The sequence below is a fragment of the Megalops cyprinoides genome, chromosome 21 (assembly GCF_013368585.1).
Source record: "Megalops cyprinoides isolate fMegCyp1 chromosome 21, fMegCyp1.pri, whole genome shotgun sequence".
Taxonomy (NCBI): domain Eukaryota; kingdom Metazoa; phylum Chordata; class Actinopteri; order Elopiformes; family Megalopidae; genus Megalops; species Megalops cyprinoides.
Genome location: NC_050603.1, coordinates 14,680,301 through 14,702,988, shown reverse-complemented (window position 1 = coordinate 14,702,988; position 22,688 = coordinate 14,680,301). Strand labels below are relative to the sequence as shown.

Here is a 22,688-nt window from a genome sequence, read left to right as displayed (position 1 = left end):
AATGAACCTTTGTGAGTACGTTCTATGATAGCGATGTCTTTACACTTCCACAAGTCTTTTGAGAGGAATCTGACATATTGTGCGACTTGGGCTGGGACAACCTCACTACATTGGCAGCACAGGGCCTATTGTTAAGGGATGAAAGTTTCATGCCATGAGGTGGGTACATAGCCCTGGTCTTCCATACCCACAGTCCTGGAGGAATCCAGAGGCCACACCATGGCTTCAAGGCCTCAGGTGTCAGGGGGAGGGTCAAATTCATCCAATCAAAGCAATTACAAATGTAATCATACAATTATGGGCTCAGGTGGCCTAGAACCAGAACCTTTCAGGCTGACCATAACTGGAGCTAATTGTCATCTCTGACGTGAATCCAAGGCATTTTTGACCATTTACCACCATTTTTCCAACACAAGAAAAATATCCACAAATCCACATCTGGTAATTCTGCAGTAGATGCACACCAAAGGCATAGAAAAATCTGTGCCTATCACTTGTGACAAATACACACTGAAGAATAAAAGCTTATCCTTTCCACTGCGTTGTTATGCTACAAAGCAGTATGTACCAGCTCTGTCGCACCACCATGCAATTAGAGAAACAGGCAAATGGATAATAATAATCTGCATATAAACATGACTCTATGTAATACAGCATGCTTCCTAAATGGAAGCTTACATGTTAGTTAAGATCATCAGTCTTCATAAACAAATATTGTAAAAGGATCACAAATCTCACATAAGGATGAACAATATTACTCTCATTGTCAGATTCACATTGAGATTCTCATTCTGAGTTTTAATAATGCCGATTGTGAATAAACAAGGAAAATTCAGATTCAGATATTCAAAATTCAGATAAACAACTGCCTTTTGTGCCATTTGGATTTGTGCTCTGTCTTACCTCACAGCCACTAAGATCCAAGGACACTTCCTTAAGATTGGGGTTGCAGGCAAGGCCAAGTAAAAGTGCTCTGCAGGAAAAATGATTTCAGACTCGATCAGGGAATGGTACTGAATGGAGAACATTTACATCAACAAATGATACTCCAAGAACAGGAATCAGAGCTGCGGGCGCATGTTTCAGCTCAGAGCTCAGCCTGTTGTCTAAATTCATGGACTCTCTCTCGTAATGAATACATAGAGTTTTAGAATGGACCGATAAGGGAAATTCGCAGATGTGAACTCACTTGAGTGCTTCGGGGGGTAGTTTGGTTCCAGACACATTGATGCTTTTCAGGGCCATGGCGCTACTGAAAAAATGCTTGAAAGAGGGTGGGACTTCTTTGCCTTTCCTGCGTATAAAATAATCAGCATAAGACCTTGGAGTTGTTAGAAGAAATCTCATTTCAATGTGCTGCTGTCTTTGTTAATGGGCTTTTCCTCCCATTTTTGAGAGAGTGAAGAATTATGGAGTCTACATACTGATGAAAGTAATTTGTAGAAGACACAATAAAAGCTTTTTTCTTTTTCAACAAATCTGCTGCAGCAAAGAGGAAAGAGACTACAGTTACACACTCTGCACATGCGGGTTCCTGGACAACCAGCAGAGGGTGATACCGAGTTACCCTACTGACATTGTACACACCTTCAGGGCACATAACACCAGGTCTATTCTACTCACCAATTCTAAGGCGCTACAATCCAGTAGGTTTTCAAGGTCTTATTAAGCAACTAAATCACACAAACCCAAGGAGGGAAGCTAAATTGGCTTAAATGATGAAAAGAAGCAGGTAGCTAAAATGAATTATTGCTTTAGACTGTCTACTAAGCAAGCAATAATGTTGACACAACCAACCCTGACACTAGTGAATGGAGAACAAAGTCATTATTGTAGAAACTCAGCAGAAACATCAAGCATGAATAAAATTCAACCAAATCCCATCCCAATCCCATCCCAGACCACTAACAAACAGAAGACATGTCAAATTCAATCATTGAAAAGATACGTTGGCAAAGATCAGGTAAGTACAGCTGGACTTGAATTGCTGAATATGGCCAACCTTATGAATTAGTGAATCTGCTGATGTTTCCTGAAACAAAGGTTAACGGTGTGTGCCGTAACTGCCCTCTTAAGAGAGTCTCTAACTTAGTCCTTATTACAAACGAAAGGACTCTAGAAATAGTGTTGAAGAAATGGTGTTTTAACTCCAAGGGATTGAAACTGACCTTTTGGTTTGTTTCGCACGGTGCTCTCTGTTTGAAGGTGCAATCCTGAGTGTGTGGTCTTTACTTGTGAACGTCTAATACTTAATAATCCTCCTAATACCAGTGACACCCCGCTGTTTCTGCCCTGCTGTCACAGCTTCCATTACAGGCAGTGTTCTACACACTGACATGAGAACGACATGAGTACCCAAGAGACTGAACCAGTGGAAGTATATCAAGTACAAGTGTTAAGGAGACACTGGGCTCTCTCCCACATAAGTCAATATGCAAATGCTGTGAGTTCCTGATGGACGCTGAACACAGGGTCATTATTACCTGTGAGAGAAGATGCTCTTTGACACATTTAGGACTGAGAGGTGTTCGATGGATCCTCGCAGGAGTGAAGAACACACCTGGGGACACAGGATTGGGTACGTGGTGAAAACTTGCAATACAATTCATTATAATCATCATCATCACTATCATCACTAATAATTCCTGTTATGATCAGCTTTGACAGCTATGACCATCATAAAAAAGACTTTCAAGGCATTAATTATGCTCTCTCTCTCTCACTCACGCACTCACCAGGTCCAGAGAGCAGTCACTATTGGACAGATCCAGACTGGTCAAGTTGTTTGGGTGGCCGAGGAATTGGTACAGATTCTGAAAGGAAATAAGGAAAATACATGCTCCATTACAGCAAAAACAATTGCAAAAGCCATTGTAGCAGTTAACTACACCCGTACAATAATATAATAATCTATAGTGCATATTTGAGTGCATGAGAGCACTAGTCTACAACTACCAATCCCAAGAGGACATTCATTTGGGCTTTGAGAGATACGACTTTGGATAGGACATTCTGCAAAGTTTTCAAGTCTCCATTGCCGGCAACAGAGAACTACTGGTCTCCTTCTCTTGAATGACCTTCCTCACCACATTCATTCAATTGTGACAATGAGTTCAGAAGACAGCTCATAAATCTCACACCAGGAAGGAGGTCAATGGGGGTGAACTCACAAATTTACAGCAGTTCTCCAGGACAACCATCTTGACTTACAACGGTCTGATTGATGATGGTGACCCCACGAGGAGTGCCACCCAATGTTGTGCTCCAGGTGCCAGGTGTAATCAATATGCCCTTACAGATAACATTAATGGAATCTGATCTTGGAGTAGGATGTTGTGGGGTGGTGTGATGGGGGGCAGGGACGCAATGCACTGAAGGTTCCTCACAAAGTGCTGAGCACATCCATTTTAAACTGACAGCATTAAGTCACAGATAATAGAAAATCTGCCGTGTCCCATGGGATTGTGGAAAGCACACATGAGAAATGGGGAAGCTGGTGGCCCTAGAGCAGTTTCGCAGGGGGCTGACCTTGGACGGGTGTTGAACAGAACCCTTCAAAATCTTGCAGTGTAGCTTTCTAATCCAGGCTGACAGACAGAAAAATTACTGGACTCTCCGAAAGGACCGAAAGAAGACCTCTGTGGGCTCTCAGCCAGGGGCACGCAAACCAGCACTGGAGAGATAACTGACACCTATAACATCACTGTAACTGGGAGTTGGGAAGTTCATTTAGTCTTGGAAAATATAAAAGCAGCACATCCCTTCTGCTGATTTTGAAAGGTGCCTACAGTAGTTTTAATTTGGAGAAAAAAATCAGGAAAGGATTAATTAGTGCCGGAATTAGCCTTGTTAGGGCAGTGACCTGGTGTGGGCTTGGAACAGAATGTTCACACATACATGGGATTCTGTTCCAAATACCAATTGACATTCTTCTGTCAGCTCATTAGCAGACAATTTTATTTCAAGTTCTAATTATATGCACCATGAGTGCTAACTGCAAGGAAATAATACCGATACTGATACTGATCATCTACTGACAGTCAGTTAACAGCCACTAAGGCTCTCTTTAAGACATTAATTCTGAACATAAAGGAACTTGTGAAACACAGCGAATGAAGAGGAATAAAAGAACATTAGATTCCATTCTTCATTACAAACCCTCCATGGTGGAGAGCAGTCTTCTCTCAAAGAGCAGTTGTGAGGTACATACTGGGAGATCATCTCCTCGAAGAACATTCCCAGAGAGATCGAGGTGTGTGAGGGAGTTAAGCATGGACTGGTTGGCACTCAGAGACTGGGCAAGGCTGTTCACCCCTGAAATGGCAGAGAGGGTAATTTCAGAGGAAGTGACATCAAGTCACAGAGAAAATGACAGCAAGCAGCAAGAATGATATTATGGCTGTAGACCAAGACAAAGCCATTTTGCTCTCACTGATAAAACAAGAAGTATGCAAATAAGAAACCAGGGACAAGATAAATTGTTAATCAATGGCAGAGCAATTGGACAGTCAAACATATGGAAAACACCTAAAATCAGAGAAGTAAGGTTTCATGTCAATCCATCATTGCACCGATGAAAGAAACTCCTAAAACTCTGTGGCTAACATTCATGCACCCTAAAAATAAGTGAGTGCGTGTTAGAAGATGGGAACTGAGGTGGAGGGCTGTGGACTCATTGGTGTCAGCAGGAGGATCACCCACTGCTGGTGACATTTCTTTGAGGCTGTCAATCAACCTGATCTGTGGACACAAGCTAAGCACCTAATTGGCGTGAATACATTAACTTGATTAATAAAATAACACCATGTCTCCCTGGTATGTTTTGGCAAAAAGATCCACTTGACCTATTTCCATCATTTATTTTTCTTGAGGAAAAACATTTTCAATTACATTCGTATGTAATGACAGTACTTTAGAACAATGGTGGGGAAACATGGCACATAAAGCTTTCAGGTTTTACAAAGTAAAATCAACCCCCTTGAAATTGCAGGTAATTCAATCTCCCATGCCAACAATGACCTCACCTGAACAATGCCTCAGATGGAAAGAACTCCTGAACCCTAGATGTTGTCATGCGCTAAGAGAGAACGCCACTACGTCACTTCATCAATCCAACCATTTCGAGGCACTTCGACACAGTATCACCAAAGGGTTAATCAATGAATGTCGTCTGACCTGACTGCATTCCACTTGTCTAGTGGAGCGTGTTAATTAAATGTGGGGCTTGATGTGGCCTTCTGAGAGATGAACAGGCCTGGGAAGGATTACGAGTCTGTGCGTCACTTGCCCTTCCAGTCTCTCCCGAAACATCTTCAGACAACCATGCTCAATTCTGACCTTTCAAAAAAAATCCCTGATTCATTGGAGAGGCAGAGTCTGTCAGCAATAATGTCAATTATGGGTTTTCAGCTGTCAGAAATTCAGACTAGAGGTACAGGGGTTTTGCTGGGCGGGAATGAGTATAGTGACATTTTGGCTTGCAGGCGTTTCTTTTCCAGACAAACCTCAAACAGGCGGGTTTGGCTGGAGCCTGTCAGGTTTCAGAACATCTTAACTAACCCACCAGGCCTCACTCGCAGGGAACACTCAATTGATGGGAATAGACTTTAATTTGCCCAGGAGGGGCATTATCTTATCATAAGGGGCAGGAATCTTTGATTTCAGCCACATACTCGACCTTCCTAAATCCAGTCAGCATCCCTTTCAAATGAATAATTTATCAAAATATAACACTGATATATGAGGCAGTCCACATAAATAAGACTGAGACTCTCATCACCTTTGGCTGCTTCATAAAGACTCACTCAGTAGTCCCAAATCTCCCTCTCCTCCTCTGTGAAGCCAGTGTCAAACACTGTGGCTGCTGATGTGTTGACAGCACAATTCTCAATTTCCCTGATTGACACCAGCTGTATTTTACCCCCTTTTTTCTTATAATGTTGACTATTTCAAAGTCTACTTTAAAGCATCATACAACTATACACATGTAACTATTACTGATCCAGCAAGCTTTTAAAATATGTTCTTTTTCAATCAAGCATGAAAGCAGCAGGCTTTGCTTAAATATAAATTAGTTAAGTGTGGGTAAACAAATGTATTCTGATCCCTGAGATCATGTTCCTAAAAAGCTCTCCAAACAGAGTAACAAATTAAAATTGATCAATTTAACTGTAGCCAGTCTTTAGCAAATATTTTAACCTATATTTACATTTTTTGCGCCATAGAGATATAAAAGTGTTCTAGCAAGCACATCACATGTATCCTCATCAACTTGATAAATCAATTTATATATATATATATCAATTTATCGAACTACAGATGGAACAAACAAACCAACAAACCAATCCATCAACCACTTCTTTTTCATATGCCACCAACCAAAGTTGCAGTTATATTAGTGGTTCCTTATTTACACATGTTTACATGTATTCTATAATTAAAATTTGTGAAAAAAGAGACAGATGTTTCAGTTCTGCACTAGGTTCCTTCCGCTTTTTCCTTTTTCGTTTGACAGGAATGATTAGTCTACCTCAACATTCATTTCATTAAACATTTAAGTGTTGTGAGGCTAATAATGGCTTCTGCTGGGAAGAAGTAATCTCTCAGCTCCAAAATAAAAGGCTCATTTGCCTGCCTGATAACTGAGAGACACTGAACACTACCCCTCCTTCTGAAACGCATCAATGCAGGGCTAAATACGGGTCATTAGTAGCGTTCTAATGTGCACCCAAAAAACTGAAGACCAGACAAACAAATTAATGGGCTCCAATTCATTAGGGGCCATTAACTGCAAGTGGCTTATCGAGGCAAATGGAGATCAATGGGTTGAAAGTCGATTGTTTCTCAGCCATACTATTCCCATGATGCCCAGCTTTCCCTTGCTTTGCAGGACAGTATGCCACAATCTTATGGGTTCTCCAGTAAAGAGGGACTGGGCACGGGATTAAAATTAAAAACAACATGACCTTGGACAGTCATCTGAAACAGACAGAACAGCATCACAGGAATAATCCATTTTTTCTATTCATACGCTGCACATTTACATATGTGTTTGCATGTATATTGCTTCAGGTTTCCTTTAGATGGAGTAACTTAACAAACACTGGCAGCGTGGGGTAGTGGTCAGAGTGCTGGACTCTGAATCTGAGGCTTGTGTTCTAATCCTGTGAGGAACACTGCTGTCAAACAAAATCTTACGATCCATCAGCATAAATGAGCAGTGGACTGCGACTGCTTTTGCCGTACAGTTGCAAGAAACATGATGCAAAATGGAAAAGGACAATATTATTAACCTGATCCGAACTGCCATTCGTGTTACTCAGAGCACGTGGCAACAGCTTTGAAGCAACAGCTTTGATTCTGATTCTGTCTTGTTACTTCAAAGAATACACATTTTTATGCAAAAGAACACACTATATATGAAAAACACAGGCACTTTGTATTTTGTATTGTATTTTCAGCCTGTTTACATTTTACAGTTCACATAATCTATATGAAACCACGTGATGTCAGTATCACTGAAAAGCAATTCAACTCAGTGGGAGAAATGACTCAGTCAACCTGGGGGGTTTGGTTAAATAATAATGTCTTCCATAAAATCGTGATTCTCTAATCTGCTTCAGTGAAAATTCTCATTTACCTTTGGGTGATAATGAGGTTTTTGATAGATTCAAATGCTTGAGCCCAGTTCGGAGTTTGGCAAACTGCACACTCAGAGAGTAAATGCCTGTATGAAAAACACAAATTATGACAAATTATCTGAACTGCAAAACCAGAGCAGGGAAGCTTCAGAAAGGAGCATGATGATTTGATCATATCTCTCACCCCCCCCCCCTCCCCCCTCGCCCCCAATCAATATTATCCGACCAAAAACCCAGAGCTTGAACTAAGAACTAAGTCCAAAAAACATGCATATGAATTAAAAATCAGTCTGGAAATCATTGACTCTTTAATGTATATACACCTTCATAAAACACAAACCCTATATAAGCAGGACTTCAATACTTTACAAAGCATTCATATGCAACTGCAGTAATTTATGGTGGCTGAAATACACTCCATGAGGCATGAAGACTGGAAGAAAAATGGTAGAAAAACATGCATATAATGCCATGATAATACTTCATTAGGCTCTGAATGAGAAACAGTACTAATATCCCCATTCATCTGTCTGCGTATGTCACCCAAAGGTGCTGACGTGTTTCTATGGTGAGCTATGTGTCATACAGTGCAGATTTTTCTTCCCATTCTGAAATTCCAGTTCTGTTATGACACTCAGGCATGTCTTGAGTAAAGATTTAAAAAAAAAAAAAACTTGTCTGCAGATGTGTGAGTGATGACAGGATCACTGTGAATAAGCAATGACTCTGGGTTTCTTTTCCCTCTGTGCCTTCTCGTTGATGCTGGCCTTGTGAGAACAGAAGCACTTAATGACACAGAACTGGGCAATGTCTGCTGTTGCCCACAGAGTATTCTGTCAGTCCCTCGTGGTCTTAAATGACCATCTATGTCCAATGAGATGTGCTGCAGGTACAAACACTCCCATCTTGACTGCTGGCACAAAGGGGTGTGAAAAACATCATGGACAACAGAAAACTATCAGTAGTTGCCAATCAAGTACCAAGGCATGAAAGACACAGATTAGTTCTGCAGCATTTTGTATGTTTACAGCTTGTTATTATGTTTAGTTTCACAGATATGCTGACATTTGCAGACATTTTAAGGCTTTAAATAGACTGAGTGTTTGAAAAAGAGATAAATAAATAATGTATATATTTTGTTGTAATTTTGAAAATGAATACAAGAGCTTCTGTTGTCAATAGAGTTTGAATGGAAGGTAATGGAATCACCAAACCATAGGTGTCTGAACATAAAAAGTGTATTCGCTCAGATAAACCGTGGTATGAAATAATGTACCATGCATACTTTCTCTGTACAGCACTTACATCTTCAATTTAACAGTCAGAATAATTCTGACTGAGCCCAAAGGGTGTTTAATTTAAAAATAATAAAACTGAATGAAAGACTAAAAAGGCAAGAGGATCTGTAACTATGTATAATAGGTGTCTGATTGAAGTGTGGAAATAATTTGTGTGAAATAATAATGTGTCCACTTGACATTTCTGAGGAATGACAGTATTGAATGTTAACTCACTCACTGATATATGTACTGATATAAAGTGAAAATTAGTTCTTGCTTCCAGTCTGAGTATCAATGTATGTATCATACCAAAAGCCTTGAAAGTAAGTCTGTACCTCTATCTTCCAGAGAGTTGTTGGCGAGGTTGATGGTGTGAAGTCCTGAGTTTGGGTTACTGGCAAGGGTGTTGGCCAGCTTCTGTACGAAATCACTGCAGAGCAAAGAGATCACAGTAGGAAATATGTTTGTGTTACACAGTTATATACTGCACATATAGTGTGCAGTGTACACTGCTGTACATAATCAAGGTCTGTGTCATCTGTGTTACTATGCCTTCTGTGACATCACGACAACAGTATGACCGGTGTGACAGACAGGTGGCGTGTGGAACTCAGCCCCAGTGGGGTCCAACCGAGGACGCTCACGTTTTGAGTCCAGCATTGTCCAGAACCAATTCTTCCAGCCGAGTGGACCGGGCCACAACACGCAAAATCTGGTCACACACGTCTGTGGGCTGGTGAAAACAATAAAACAAACAAAAATACATTCTTGTTGGTATCCACGCCTGCACAGTCGCAAACACACATAATTCTATTGGCCCAATCACAGCTAAGAATTCCACACTCTACCTACACATACCCTGTCAACTGTTAGGAGTGTCTATACTTCTGAAACACAGGCTCTTGATACTCCCCATATGAGGTCCATCACTCAGTAAAACACTAAATGGCTACTCAGAGCCAGTTGCTTGACCTCCTCAGGGTTTCATTCTGAACCGCAGCCCGCACACCATTACCACTGAAACACCAGCGTAATTGGCACCACAGAGAGCCGTGCCACTTTTAACCTTCCTCCACACACAAATGGCTTTTTCCCCCTCCTTCACTGCTGAGAGCCACCAAAAAGCCAGAACTGTCAGTCAACCTATTCGTCAGCCTGTCAAGGAAGGGGGAGGTTCAGATGAACCTCCACCCAAGCACACACATGCACACACTCACACAAAGAGAAAGAATTGCTGGGTTCTCCGTGCAAAGACTGCAAAGATCGCTCACTTGCCTGTGCAACTCACAACAGGAGCTACAGAAAACGGGAACTGAAAGACAAACATACATTGGGCTAAATGAATAATCTTAAGCCTGCAGAAATAACCCATGCATATAGCTTTTAAGAAACAAACTCTTTTAACAATGACCCGAGGGTGTTCAAGACCAGGCTTGACACTGCGATAGATACATCCTAGACAATGGGCAGAATGACAAGCCTTCCTGGGATGGCAAGACTGTTCAAGTCATTAAACTTTCATTCTTCTGTTCTTATGCCTCATAATGTTTTGTATTTTCTGTTCATCCTAAATAATAAAAGGGTAGAAGGGTCTGGCACATCACACTGACCACTCCAACACTGATTAGCCAAACCAAGTCACCATAAATACACTCACTCTCTGAGTTTCTCCCTTCCCTGTCTCTCTACCACTCTCCCTCCCCACAGCCGTGCTTCATACTCACAGGCCAGTCAGACCTGCAAGCATGCCTCAGCAGGCTCCCTGAGTTATGTGGCGTGAAATTCTTTCAGAGAGCTTCAAGAGCCTCATCGCCAGCCTCCCACAGGCTGGAGGGGTGTCAGAGTGGCTCACGGAGGCAGCTCTCACTCTCCCGCTATCAGCAAACACAGATCGCCTGTCACACCTCACTCTCACCACCCACTCATTGTTTGGAAACTGCCGAACCACCGGCGCTGGGACATGACTAACGTTCCCCTTGACTCCTTCACCTCATTCTGAATCTACTGGGCGGCTAACGTCCCTTTTCAGTTCCGTGCCAATGTCCCTCAGGCAGGTAAAAGTCCCCTCCTGGCTCCAGCGTCGAGGCACTGAATCGAACTCCAGACATTTTTATTTTCACGGAACCCCCGAAAGGGCCTTTGCTGAGAGGGCACTGAAAGATGATGGGCACTGAAAGATGAGAGGTTCGCCCTGATCAATCAGACAACAGCTACGCCAAGTTACACAATCACATTCCTATCTGTTGTCTGGCATGCCTCAAAGGTTGAGGCCTGTATCCTAACAAAAGGGGGCATGCTGGGAGATTGATCTTTCAAGACCGAAGGGAGGAGCTTTGCTTTGATGTGCCGCTATGATGTCTGGTTTCAGGCACCCATCAAATACCAATTTCAGAAGAGTTCTGCTGCGCTGGAATCTCATTTGCTACACTGGCCCTGCTTCCTGCCCTTTGTTCCACAGCAATACCGCAGCAAACAGATCAGTGTCTCCCTGCCTTCACATGTCACATGAGTAATTCTTAAACAAACACTCCTAATTAATGTGACAAAGGTCTCTGCTGCTATATGTCACCCCTTTATTTGCTTGCAAATCATTAGTACAACAGAGACCCAAGCGGCAGTTTTCCCAAAGTGCTTCATCTTCAGCATTCTGCTGCTCCTGGGTGCAGTTTTATTGCTCTGGAGCACTGATTCTCAATCCTGCTCCTGGGGGCCCCCCTGCTCCGCACGTTTTCCATCTTTCCCTGCTCTACCTACCTGACCGAACTCATCAGTGGCACTTTTGATTAGGTGAACACACCTGATTTAATAAAGAGCATGTTAATTATTTCAATCAGGTGTGTTTGGAGCAAGGATAGACTAAAGATATGCAGGACAGGGGGGCTCCAGGAGTAGGACTGAGAAAATGCTGTAGAGTCTAGATCAAAGGGTAGATCATACAGACACACAGTGTTTACATTAACAGCATTAATGTATCTAACATTTGCAATGTACACATGATAGTCAAATGGCATGACAGCGCTTTCCTGCAGCAGTAATGAGATGAATACAACATACCAGTTTGTAATCCTTGATGGAGAGTTTTGTGAACCACTGGTTAAGTTCCAGAACTGCAATAATGGCCACCAAATCCCTGTCATGTTAAAGCAAACATCAATCAATGTAACAAATCCACCATCTTGTTCTGGAGTCAGTCTGTTCCTTGTCTTAACAATAAACCCCTCTGTAATATCTTTTGGCTAACAGCTCAGGTTTGTTGGAGTCTTTGCCAATAACCCTAAGCATCTTTGACATGCAAAATGTTACTGTGTCTCTAGCTCAGATTTTGGAGGAGAAAAAAGAAAGTGCACACAAAGAAGTGTTGCATCTGATGTTTAAAAACCGTATGAGCTTTCATGTGTTCCCACAGAATGGACAGCCTCGTAAATAGTTTATTCACAGAGGAAACTGCAAGTTACCTGTTTTCAAGATGAATGAAATCCTGTAGGTTTAATTCCCGTGTGTCCTGTGTTAAATAAATTGTGTCCACGTCCTGTTTGCAACATAGAAAAACGCAAATAAAAATCTTTCACTAGACATTAAAAATGAAAGACCAAATAGTTTAACTAATAAACGGTATAACCGACCATGAGCATTAAAATCACAATGACCATACTAGTCTCAAGTGATTTAAGCTTCTTACAGCTCCTGCGCATTAGGAGCACAACACAGCTGTGAGACCAGGAGAAGCAAACATAAAGCCTTTAGACACTGCTACGCATATGTATGAAACTGCCAAAATCCGTCAGAAACGTAAACCTGTTACATTTATCCACAAATAAAAATGTATATTTCAAATGTATTTTATCTCCTCCCAATTAGAGAAAGAATCCATAAATTGATGTGAAGGATGTGGTTACACATCTGAATAATCTTAAATAACTGAATAGGACAACTGTCTTGGTATACTGCTGTGTACATTTGCATTGTTATATATGAATTGTTACAGGTTTGTATCCACAAAATGTCACTGAAACAAGTCTGTCATGGCTTGCCTTGTGTGTGCGCCTGAGACACTTCCTTTGAAGGCCAGAATATCCTCACTTAAAAAAGCATGACTGGTCACAACCATCCGCAAACACAACAACTGTTCACTAGAGACAAAGGCAATGGGTAACAGGCAGTGAGGATACTAACCCACTGAACTTCCTCCCTGTAGGGAAGTCCCAGCCAGTCACACACACACTTGTACATCTGAGAGAAGCCCCCTGGAAGACAGACAAACAGACAGACAGAGATAGAAATCACTGACTGCAGTTTCACCAGCTACTCAACACCTAATAGATTTAAATATGACAATACTGGGAAGATACAATAACAATCATCAAGCTTTATAGACCACCATTTTAGCCCACAAGCAGTAATGTCATCTGCCAAAAACATTTTTTTTTGTATTTTCTGTTGCGTGATAACCTTTCTGCACCAAAGGTCTTAACTGAAGATTACAGTAAACAATTTAGCCGTTTTAACAATACAAATAAAGCAATCTTCCATATTATATTCTGAAAATGCAATTGCTGTATAAATGTTGTGGAATCCTGTCATCATCTTCACTATTCATCATCAGTAGGTTAATGGGAAAGCAATTATATTAATTAAGTCTTTTAGATAAAACCCCGTCCTGTAAAACTAATAACAAATACTTAATATAAAGAACATGAATGACTTTGCCAGAATTAACTATACTAATACAACAAGGATAACCTTAATCTGGACATTTGTCCCTAGTCCTCAATATGGCATATTCCTACTATTAATACTCTGACATGTAGTAAGCACAAGTACTATTTCAAGTAGTACAAATGGTGGACATAGGGGTTACAATTTCTTAGTTTTCAATCTCTCATTCTTTCCTCTTCAGATCACATTGATGAACTGTTTCCTGCTTATGATTTGCAAATTTGCATGATGACTGATGTCTGATGATGGTAACCCGATTTGTTCATCAGATGTTCGATGTATGTGAAAAAGTGAATGTCACTTACCACATGGTCCAGCTTCTGCCACATTTTGATTCTCCCACAATGCCTGCAGACTCAAAGTCCGCTCTGGCGGATCCATTACCAGCTTCTTCATCACTTTTCTGTTGGAGACATAAAAAACACCATTAACATTCAGACACATCATTCAAAATCTTTTCATGCTCTTAAGACATGAAATGGGTCATCCAAACACACCTTCTCACAGTTTCTGATTATAAACTTCTGAAAATCAATTATTTCCTTCAGGCTGAACAGAAAATGGTTGACAGTGAGAGACAGAAGCAGAATTTTTGTTTAGTATCCCAGTACCTTGTACATTTCAATGCCAACACCAAGTCTGCAATGGAGAAACTAGCAACTGGTAACTTGAATAAGAGCACTGAAAATTCCACAACCACAAAGCTTGTCCTTTTGTCACTATGAAGTGTTGGGAAGGGTCTGAATCGTGGCAGTGCTTTTTATCGCCAAGATGACAGAGGAGAGATGAGAAAAATAATCTCTTTTGTGCAGACAACATGCTAGCTCCAAGTATCAACTTAACACTCACTTTACACCCTGGGTCACAGCGAAGATATCCTCACAGACACAGACTAAAGTTATATTCCATATGAGTTCTGTTCTGTTCTTTTAAGTTATGTGTAGGGTGGTACATACACTAATCTGGAGCCTTTGGCACTAAAAACTAAGACTAGCTACATTCATTATAGACAGTTACAGACATTGTCCTGATAGGAGATTTGGATGAAACATTTCATAAGATTAGGAAATGACAAAGGTTATAGGTCAACGTGTTCCTAACAGTGCTGAACATGGTACAAATTACTTTATTGACTCTTATCAAATGTGGTGAAAATGATGGTCAATCAAGTTTTTATCCCATTCAGAAACACCACCCCCATTGAAAAATGTCAGACTCTTGCATCATCCCTCAAAACTATTTTGGATTTTGTTGTCCTCATTGCATAGTTCATCTTAAATCTTGAATCTTGACATACCACGGTATTTCAAATCCTTATCAACACTGAGAGCTGACTCAATTATACAGAATCTTGTACATGGTCCCAAGAGACCTTTCAACATCCTATCAGGGTGGTACAACAGGGTCCCATACACATGACTTCTGAGGACAGAGAGAGGAGGGCAGGTAAAAGAAGGAGACAGAGGTGACCTACATGGGCGAAAGGCCGGGGCAGATCGCCTGAAGACAGGTCCCTATGTGGGCCACCACCTCGTTCACATCCTCAGATGAAGCCAGCCGCATGGACAGCACACCTCTGTCACACTCCACTGCAAACTGAGAGAGAGAAACACACATGTCAAACATTTGTGGTCACCAGCCAACAACAAGCCCGCTGATTCAATGTACAAAAAGATGAAAGCTATGTGTAGCAAGGAAGATGTGAATAGAGACTGTACAATATGCTTAGTGAACAGCATAACCCTCTAGCCATCTATAGTTTCTGTTGCTCCATTCACTGGCTTAGGAGTTATTGAGAGGCTACAACCACTGGTGTTGGCTAAAGTAACCTTGTTACTCAAAAGAATCTTTGTAAATGGTCCTCCACACCCAAAGCTACATTACATACATGAGATTTCATGACAAGCTGCGGGTCTCCTTTCGTAAAAAGCAGAGAGGTGTGATCAATGGCTTCATGACAGGGAAGGTCAAGGGTTTTTCCTCAGACATAATGGCACTCTATTCCAAAGAAAGGCTTCATCAAACTGTATGTTTACATGTATTCTTTTTAACTTAACACAGAAGAGAATTGAGGCTAGATCCTGGGAAATTAAGAGATCCCTGTAATATCTTGAAACCTCTGAGAACAAACATAAATCGCAAGCAGGAAAATAATAAAGTAGAAATCATTGCATAACATTTGAGTTCCATCTGCAATAATGCTAAACCTGTGATTTTGCAGGTGTGACCACATATTATTGGAAACTTAAAACAAAAGACTTTGTATGTCTATTAAGTGTATGCATTGCTGTCACTTATTACAAGCGTGTATACATAATGTATTACCCCTTTCCTGTCTGTAACGTTTGCTAACAATTCCCACTGTAAGCTTCTGTTTTTACTCACAGATGGCAGAAGACAGCTTTTATCCATAAGAGACATAGGGGAGGAATGAAACAACTGACACCCTTACATATCGTAAGGTGAGGCCACTCTGTAAAACCTAATGAGTTCTGCACTACTGATCCAGGTGAATTATCTAAAATAATCATTGGCTCCTGGTTCACTGACTCTTATGAGTGGAACTGTCATAGTTGATTTACCTGAGCTTGCTTGTTACAGGTAATTCCTTGTATCTCCAAGTAATTGAAGGATTGTTCCACCTGAAACAAATGAAGGCCAATGAATAAACCATGACATCAAGACTGGACAACAATGTGCTGTGACAGCAGTCAGTGAATGGCGCGGTCATCACCCCCAGGCCCCTCCGGCGGCCACAAGAACTGCCTTCATGTACATGTTTAGGGAGGACGTTTAAAATACCTGCATGTTCAAAAATAAAATGTCCAGATTAGCTCTGCCTCAGAAAAATTACACAGCCTGTGGGTGGACTTTGAAAAAGCAACTCATCCATGTTGGAAAGCCACAGAGTTAGAAGCTGAAGTGGCTGAATAACAAGGTAACGATATGGATGAAGTTCTCACTATTGTGCAGTTGTTCATGTACACCTCATGTCAGAAGGAGGTAAAGGTGTTTCTGAAGAGAGAAGATGGACTACATAACAATGCCACATTTATATCTCTTTCAGTTTAAATAACACAGTGCATGAAGGTTACGGCAGATGACAGTTATATAAAGTACTGGTATGTAAAATAACTGCAAGGAGACATTTCATCTTCACCATCATCTTTATAATCACCATTACGATGTGACAACTGCTGTCTGTACACACAATCTGTCTACAAGCATAGGTGCAAACTCGCCCAAGCGCTGCTGCATTTAAACTGCATGTAAGAAAGGTTATTTTTTTTTAAACAAATTACGTGATTGAGAAATATATTTAAGACATACATTACATAGCACAAACATTCTTGACTCAAGTAATTATATGAATGAATTAAATTAATATATGACATTATCTGAAAACAAACTCATAAAGAGTAAGATAAGCTTCGTTTTTTTCATTGTTTTACAAATGTTGAAATGTGTGCCAAACAATAAAATAACCCTAACACCACACATTAATTAGCACATAGACAGAAAGACCAATTGGTCATTGTAAAGTAATAATATCTCTTATCATTGAACTCCTTTCATGTGAACCGGTCTATATCAGAGAACAGGTTTGTGTGCAAAACCTTTTTCCAAGTAGACACACACACACACACACACACACCCACACACACACAGGCTCTCTGCTGGCCTGCAGTAGAAGGCGCAAGGCCAGGCTAATCCTGTTCTTCTCTCTTCCTGAGAGGGCCCAGGACTGGGACAGGGTCCCTCCCCGCTCATTGTTTGCTTCCACTGTCAGCACTCACTCCACAGGTCTCCCTGGGGCCTGCTTCCAGCCAAAAATGAGCATGATTCATTAACATAACCATGCTGTGCTGCTACGGGGGTTAGCATGAGCCTTTTCATTTGAAATTCATTAAAATGGCTGTATACTCTGTTGTATTTGTGTTTTGTGTTTCATATGTGTGACTGTAACTTGCCTAAGAGCAATAGATGAAAAGTATTTGCCAACCCTTAGTGCACTGAATCTTACATTACTGTTAAAATTCTTCATTGTCCTGGAAAAAATATACCACTACTACTGCTTATTTCCTATGTCCTGTTCATGTATTTGTTTCTTAATTCATTGATTATTCCAATCAATATTTTGAGACAGAAATGTTTCTTCTGATTCCCTCACTTGAATAATCAAAGAATAGGGGAGGAGAGAACAGCCAGCATGCACCCGTCCCTAAAATGTCTTCAAGTTAATAAACAGTTAAGCATAATAGCACATATTACCATCTGACAGTTATTGCTCAGTTAAGTATTCAGGAAATCCCTCTGCAGTTTGGTGGAAGTATAATATTTACCCATAATGCATTTGTGAATGCTGTTTGTGGGAAAGCAAAGGTAGGCAAAAAGACACACTGAGTCCTCTGCCCTATAATGACCCCGGGCCTGTGGAAAAGTCACAGGGGAGCTGCGTAGACTTGTCTGGAGGCCAAGCGCTGTCCCGCTCAGATTCCACGATTTTCGTACACAAGCACAGGCGTGCCCGGAGATTTACTGTGAAAACATCTGAAAGTGGATCCATGTGGAGTGTCTAGATTTACAAGTGCAATCTGGGGGCACGCCGATAAGGCTGTTTCACTGTTTTCTGAGGAACCACATCTCAGCAACTTTTAGCTCTTGGGCTACTTCTGAGGAGAAATCTAGGGAAATTTCCACTCGATGTAGAACAACTATACTACTGTGGAACACACAACACTATGCTCACCTCTGTATATGATCACAGCATTTAATTATTTAATTAAAATTTATGCTGTACTGAGTCTAATGGTTAGAAATTGCCATGAACTCCACCATTAGTCTCAATTACATATATCAAAAGAAGACCAATTAACACTAATCAATGTACAATGCAAGGGACTGGCCAATACACTGATCAATACCTCATCGCAGGCCGGACAGGTCATCAGACCCACCCTCATTTCTCCATTCAGCTCCAGACTACAGACATTAGGATTGCTGAAGGGTTGTTTGCCAAATTTAGTGTCTGACTGGGAGGGATTCTCTCCACTTCCTGAGAATGCTCTAACTCGACTAAGCAAATATGTGATGGCTAAATCAATTATACCTAATCAATCAATAAATTGAACTTATAATCAGTATAACCATTCAAAAACTCTCGATTAATGCAATGCACAGTGAGTGAGCGCAAAGCAAGGACTGTTCACGCACTAGCTTTCTCACACATGGCAGAGCTGAATGCGTCTACTGCCCGGTAGAAGGCAACCTGATGCGCTGACCACAAGGGATCATCTGGGTGGACTGGGACCCAGCACCATGTGCAAGGTCAGCTGGGTCACCGGGCTTTCAGAGGGTCACGACCCAGTCACTCCATTTCATTATTCCCAATGGCCAGATGAAAGTGAGAGGGTCCATACACCGATCTTTACCCCAGCGCAAAAGACACCTGGGCTGGACCTCTGCATGACCCCATTCACTTTGGAAACAAGCACCGGGTAGTTTGAAGCACATCAGGACTCTCTGTGAATGACCTGCCGTTCTCTGCTTTCGACCGAGCCACATTTACCTGATTACCGTGACCCAAACAGCACCTTGATCTGTGCAGATTCCCTTGTTTATTTGTTCACAATAATGATAAAAACGTGTAAAAACTAGAGCTGAGGTTAAATCATACTGATCCCAGCCCAAAAATCATAACACAACTCCTCTGTGTTACATTATTGCTGTAATATCTCATGCTGATGGTGACTTACAGTAATAGCACAGGAAAAACATACAAATCCCTTCAGCACACTGTGAAATCCTATTGTGCTGACGGGTAGGTCTATCCCTCTTTGTTTGTATAAGGGATAGGTGTGTCCCTCTGTCTGGATAAGGGGTAGGGATGCCATTAGTCTTACCTTGGCAGGGATGCGAGCTGTAAGCAGGTAGGCCCGATGGGATGCAAGAGCCTGAGGAAAAACAGAGAAAGTAATTAGGCTAGCAGCACAGCACAGTGCAAATCAGAAAAAGTGGCTAATTCATACATGAGTGTTAGATATTCAGCTGACACCACTGGGGCCAGAAACGTACAGTGGTCAACAGATCAATACTGAAGAGGTCAGTTTCCCTTTTCAGGACTGCTCGCAAGCAGTAGCAGATAAACACATCGCCCTTAAAGTCTACATTCTTTGCACTGAAAGGGCAGCAGCATCTTATGAATAAGCCACGCTCACTACTGCAGCAATGGTAAACAGGACATGATCAATATGATGTCACGGCATCTCTGGGAAAGAGTTCCTTTTAACTGAAAGCAGCTCACATAAGATGGCATTTGGGGCCCTCGATTTTCAATTTCAATCTTCCTTTCTACCTCCATAGCATTTTCATTAGAAAACACAAGTGTGTGCCTAAGTGTGCCAATGTGGTTAGACAGCATAGCATGTAACCAGAGGATCTGTTGATTTAAATCTCAGCTGACACACTGCTGTCATTCACCTGAGCAAGATTCATAACCTGAACTGATTCGGTATATAGCTGTCTAAACCCTTCCTTCAGAATGAGAAAAGAACATTTTGAAAATTAAGACCGAGGTCATATTTTTCATTCCTCAAAGCATGGGCTAGCCTATGATATTTGAAATTTCTCTCTGGTTAAATTTGATGGCATGAGTCAGGCTCTGGCTGTGGTAGCTAAGACATTCCCAAGATTCACCCCAGTATTTGTCTTTATATCACTGTAAAGATTTGTAACCTAGGAAAGACCACAACATTCTTGCAGCAGACTAGAATGTTTGTTTTGGCTTACACACGTTCAAAGCCAACCCACGCAGGGTCTGAGAAAGAGGAAGAGGGACCAGAGAGAATGTGAAGAATACAGCTCTGTCTGAAAGCAGGGCCTCCCTGAAATAGCACTCTGCAATCCATCACTAGACACATCCAAGATCAGTGCATCTGCAGAGTGCAGCATCTGTACAATCTAAACCTACTGCTCGAACATGAGCAAACTGGGATGTGGTTCTGCATTGATCCTAGTGACTCCAAGGACATGTTCAGTGGTTCTGCAATCGACTTCCTACAGCATCATCTTTGCTGTAGACACTCCATCATTCTACCATTCTGCTGCTGCAAACCCAGCCAGCATGGATCTGCCTATTGATCTATTGATTCATTGATTGCCAAAGGCTCTTCAGAGCTGCAATGCTGCAAAGTCACCCCCTCTCATGTTCTCAGTTCCTGACGTCTGAGGTTATGACTTCATTGCCCCAAAATAGCCATTTAGCTCAGCAAAGAGTACACCCCTACAGGGGTGTACTCTTTACAACTACAGGGGGAGAGATTTGGGGGACTATTCAATACAGAATGTATAGTTCAGTGTATGTTACTATACATGCAAATGACCTAGTTGTTACTTTCACCGTCCAGAGTTTTATTTAGATTATTAACATGCAGAACAACTACAATAGTTCCGAATGAATTATTAAATTAAACTGTACCAAGGGAGGCTGCACTTGAGCATGAAAATTGTGTTTTATTTCTGTTTCGTTTGCAGACACTGTTATCCAGGACAACTTACAGTCCATAGGTTCTATTTTACATGCTATACCAAAAAGCTGAATGCATTCCCTGAAACAATTTAGGTCAAGCACTTTGCTAAAGGACACAACAGTGACACCTTACCTGGAATTTGAACCAGAAACCTTTCTGGTGCCAAGCTCATTTCTTTAACCTCACCACTACCATCACCTCCCCTTCCCACAGGGAATATCAGGGACACACGAACTGGTGAGGTAAGGTGAACTCGGGAATATGGCCCACTCCACAGAACAGATGATGATGACAACATCACAGGCAGTACAAGTGGCTTGATGCCCTTGCTTATTGGACAAATCATTGTGGAAAATTAAAGAGAATCATCTGTCATCTGAGTAATGGCCAAAGAGTAACTTCCTTTTTCTGGTGAAATATGTGCACATCCCTTTGCTTGAGTTCCGCCTGTTCCCATGTGTCCCGTGTTTGTGGCAGTAACAACTGTATATTTACAAAAGCCATGTTCATTAACAAATATTTAAATTCAAAAGACCCCTTGAAAGTAAAAAAAAAAAAAAACACAGGTTAACACAGGAAAATCATCCGAGCCATAACACAGCAGCCCACACACTGTCACCCACACCTGCTGCTACTACAGTGACCGGGGAACTGTGTTACCATACTTGCAGTCAGCATGGTTTAACTATGCAGAAATGGAGGTGCCTACAGGCAAGAAAAGTTGAATCAACAAAGGGGTAGTTTGTCTGTTTGAATGACAAATGTAATCTGCCAGCTCAGACTGAAATTATTATTCAGTTATCCGTTATCTTATTAGGTGCTCTTATCTAGCCCACCATCACCATCCTCACTAATGGTGACAGTACATGCACAGTTCTTTGGAAGCAACACACAAATTAAGATAAACATGGTGATTCTGGGAACTTGCTCCATACTCTACCCTGGATTTGGAGATATGGCCATCTGACTTGGAATCAAAAGCTTGGAGTGCCTCATTAACTGATTTTACTCTTTCATCAGATAATCCTACAGTCATGGGTTATTCACTGTGGGCTGTGGTGTCTGAAATCCCACTGAAGAAGGAGGCGGATATAGATATTGTCTCATGCACTTCTTCACTGTTGCAATCTACTGAGCCGGGAAAATTAAACTAGTGCTGTCAATTTACAACTACTGTACGATGACACACGGAGAGAGCTTTTTTCAGTGATTTACAGGGATTCTTTCTCCCGTCCGAATAAAGGACAGGATTTGATAACATCCACCACTATCAAATTGTATGGTTGCAAACTAGAATTTCACAGTGCGTACACAGTACATACACCCTTTTACCTTTTGTGGCATTTTTTAAACAATTCTTGTTCAAGATTAATATTTAAATGTGTTCAAACTCAACACAATTATAGTGACAATGTATTCTATTTATAAAAGTGTTATTTCTCCCCATCTGAAATAGGCTACAGATATTTGAAAAATCTAAAAAACTAAAAACAAATGTATTGCTTTACATGTTTGAGAACCTC

At 41.3% G+C, this 22,688-nt stretch overlaps 1 protein-coding gene across 3 annotated transcripts in view; it reads right to left on the bottom strand.

Moving 5' to 3' along the window:
* LOC118796443 (F-actin-uncapping protein LRRC16A-like) overlaps positions 1-22,688 on the bottom strand; it is a 65,425-nt gene that overhangs the window by 23,648 nt on the left and 19,089 nt on the right. For all 3 annotated transcript variants that reach the window (XM_036555302.1, XM_036555301.1, XM_036555300.1), the window contains 15 exons: positions 19,540-19,590; positions 16,219-16,278; positions 15,111-15,232; positions 13,942-14,039; positions 13,094-13,164; positions 12,376-12,449; positions 11,975-12,050; positions 9,565-9,653; positions 9,256-9,350; positions 7,640-7,726; positions 4,211-4,314; positions 2,736-2,813; positions 2,484-2,560; positions 1,190-1,294; positions 904-973 (listed from right to left, as the gene is read on the bottom strand). In XM_036555302.1, the coding sequence (XP_036411195.1) occupies positions 904-973; positions 1,190-1,294; positions 2,484-2,560; positions 2,736-2,813; positions 4,211-4,314; positions 7,640-7,726; positions 9,256-9,350; positions 9,565-9,653; positions 11,975-12,050; positions 12,376-12,449; positions 13,094-13,164; positions 13,942-14,039; positions 15,111-15,232; positions 16,219-16,278; positions 19,540-19,590 (1,257 nt within the window). The remainder of the gene's footprint in view (positions 1-903; positions 974-1,189; positions 1,295-2,483; positions 2,561-2,735; positions 2,814-4,210; positions 4,315-7,639; positions 7,727-9,255; positions 9,351-9,564; positions 9,654-11,974; positions 12,051-12,375; positions 12,450-13,093; positions 13,165-13,941; positions 14,040-15,110; positions 15,233-16,218; positions 16,279-19,539; positions 19,591-22,688) is intronic.